Source organism: Ipomoea triloba, chromosome 16, assembly GCF_003576645.1.
Source record: "Ipomoea triloba cultivar NCNSP0323 chromosome 16, ASM357664v1".
In the NCBI taxonomy this organism is placed as follows: Eukaryota; Viridiplantae; Streptophyta; class Magnoliopsida; order Solanales; family Convolvulaceae; genus Ipomoea; species Ipomoea triloba.
The window spans coordinates 17,794,647-17,796,971 of record NC_044931.1 but is presented as its reverse complement, the minus strand read 5'-3'; the positions used below and the strand labels follow the sequence as shown (position 1 = coordinate 17,796,971).

Genomic DNA, 2,325 nt, shown 5'->3' with positions numbered 1-2,325 from the left:
GACCGTAACCCTAAGCGAAGCCACCAGCTATTCGACACATCGGCAATAGAATGAACTCTTAATTTGTGCGAATGGCGAATTGGAAGTCTTGATTGCAGAATAACGAAAATACTGAATCATGCTAACCTTTTTTAGATCATCGGATCGATCAGTCCCCTCGGTTTTCAGATTAACCGCTGCCTCCCTACATAAAAAAAAATTTCAAAAAATACCGTTCTCGATTAGAAGTTATGCCTAATATATATACAGACGAGCAGTTATACACACAAATAGAGAGGGAGAGAGAGGACTCATACTGCTGGAAGAAATCAAAGGCTTCGTCGACAAGGTCGTCGACGGAATTGATAACCTCGTTGATGAATAACTGAGGGTTTAGGTTGAAGGAATCGAAGATCTTCTCACTCTCGCTGCCTTCCATTTCGCACGATTTTCTTCGTTCTTTTCAAAATGTTGACTGCTGAGAGCTTTGATACACTGAACTGACTGAAGTTCGAATTTTGAATTTGGGGTTATGCTTCCATTATTATTCAGTATTTCCCGCCTACGGACAGAAAATATTATACGTTTTTATTTTAGAAACTATTTTGTTTTCAATTTGTTATCTTTGGATTTTTTAGGGCGTGGCTTATATACGGAACTTGGTTCAATTGGCTTTGGACAAGCGATTGAGTATGTGGGAGAAGTACTGTTTGCGGCACTGTTTTACTGTGCCAGAAGGATTCTCTTTGCCTAAAGCAGTAGGTTTTCCAAATTCAATGGGTTTGATTAAAATCTTATACTGTATTAACCTTTTGGGGTTTCTCCTATTTGAATTAGCAGTATTGTAATTCATTTATTTCTTTAACATTTTTCTGCTTAGTGCTCTTTAGGGGCATCATTACATGTAGTTAACTATGCTGTAAAACTTAGATTGCTTCGAAGTTTGAATATTCATTAATCACGGAATTAATAATTCATCTGTCCAAAGTTTGAATATTAAATCTTCAAAATTTTGGAATGTCTCGGGATGTGAACTTTTTGCACTATCCTTCCAGTATCTTATTTGATAGTTTAACTCATCTTCCCAAAGGTGTGTGATAAACTGAAACGGAAGATAAAGTTTTGCTTCTTAGGTAGGTTTAGGAATTGGAATTCAGCTTGTCACTTACCTGATAGCTCTTTTTTTTTTTTTTTTATAAACTTATTAATGGTTTAAAGTCCTATTGGACGCTGTTCTCTAGGATGAACCATCTGGTGATACTTCCGTGGATCTTGACAGTCTTGGTGATGCAGAGTTAGATGCACAGTTGGATTCTTTGAGAAATAAACTTACTCAGGTATAGGATATAGGATGTTTTAAGTGTATAATTAACTTATATAATTTTTTGTATCATTTAGTAATTTTCTGTGGCATGTGTACTTTATCTACTCAGGCAGGTAAAGAGTCTGCTGACCTCAACAGAGAACTTCGAGCACTGGAAAGGCAGTCTCGCATGAGCAATCACTCTGTGGCAACTCTTAATGAAGCATTGCAGTTTTATAATGAACAGAATGTGCAAGAGAAGTTTGAAGGTAAATGCTTTTTCATCAATTGTTTCATCAAATGCACTTAGATTAGAGATTTTATTTGGTCAGCTGTTCAATTGAATGCATCTTTGCTATTTATTTATTGCAATCCATCATGGAGCTGTAACTATGGAGTTGTATTTATGTGTTAGGTTTTATTTTGGTCAAACCTTTTGTCTTATAGTTTTAGTGCATCAACAATTCACTACTGTTCTCATCTCTTCCACTGGAGGGCTGTACTAATTTAAGGTTCACAAGATATGGACAGCTAGTTCAGTTTGCAACTTGCTATTTAATGTCTTATGGGGAAGTGTTTGAATTTATAGTATGACATACATACTATAGAACCAGCATAGAAAGTTTTCAATTTTGTTCTCCCTGTATTGAAAGCTTTGAGGCAAACACTGATACATCAGCTTTTATAATTCCCATCTGTTTATATATATATATATTGCTTACGGATCAAATGCGAACCATTCCTTAGGTAAAAATAGGGTTTAATCTCATCCATTGATCCAGTCCAGATCAAGGGTCTAGAATGAAGACAATTAAAAAAAACACGGTGGCACTATGGTAATTTTGTATAAGTGAGATAATTTTTTTTTGTCTTTCGGTGCTTTTTTTCCTTCTTCCAGTGCACATTTTTCCTTCTTCGGCTATGTTTGGCAAACCTAGCTGAAACGGTAGCTGAAAGCTGAAAAGTAGCTGAAAGTTGAAAAGCTATAAGCTCGAAGCTGAAATCTGAAGAGCGGTTAAGCTAGCTGTTATGCTTAAAAGTGT

General features: G+C 35.9%; 2 protein-coding genes across 2 annotated transcripts; one reads left to right on the top strand and one right to left on the bottom strand.

Annotated features, from left to right (window-relative positions):
* Positions 1 to 10: 10 nt before the first annotated feature.
* LOC116007889 (protein MIS12 homolog) lies at positions 11 to 535 on the bottom strand. Its single transcript, XM_031248553.1, has 2 exons — positions 297 to 535; positions 11 to 184 (listed from the first exon to the last, which is right to left on the bottom strand). Exons 1-2 carry the CDS (start codon positions 416 to 418, stop codon positions 28 to 30), a joined length of 279 nt encoding a protein of 92 aa, XP_031104413.1. The 5' UTR covers positions 419 to 535; the 3' UTR covers positions 11 to 27.
* An 86-nt stretch (positions 536 to 621) lies between these two features.
* On the top strand, positions 622 to 1,607 carry LOC116007888 (protein MIS12 homolog). Its single transcript, XM_031248552.1, has 3 exons — positions 622 to 737; positions 1,221 to 1,316; positions 1,413 to 1,607. The coding sequence occupies exons 1-3, from the start codon at positions 672 to 674 to the stop codon at positions 1,590 to 1,592; spliced, it is 342 nt and encodes a 113-aa protein (XP_031104412.1). The 5' UTR covers positions 622 to 671; the 3' UTR covers positions 1,593 to 1,607.
* Positions 1,608 to 2,325: the final 718 nt, after the last annotated feature.

Coding starts and splice junctions, on each gene's coding strand:
- LOC116007889 (XM_031248553.1), bottom strand. CDS start 418: ATGGAAGGCAGCGAGAGTGAGAAGATCTTCGATTCCTTCAACCTAAAC. Junction 185..296: donor GCCTTTGATTTCTTCCAGCA/GTATGAGTCCTC, acceptor TTTTTTATGTAG/GGAGGCAGCGGTTAATCTGA.
- LOC116007888 (XM_031248552.1), top strand. CDS start 672: ATGTGGGAGAAGTACTGTTTGCGGCACTGTTTTACTGTGCCAGAAGGA. Junction 738..1,220: donor GATTCTCTTTGCCTAAAGCA/GTAGGTTTTCCA, acceptor GCTGTTCTCTAG/GATGAACCATCTGGTGATAC. Junction 1,317..1,412: donor TGAGAAATAAACTTACTCAG/GTATAGGATATA, acceptor TTATCTACTCAG/GCAGGTAAAGAGTCTGCTGA.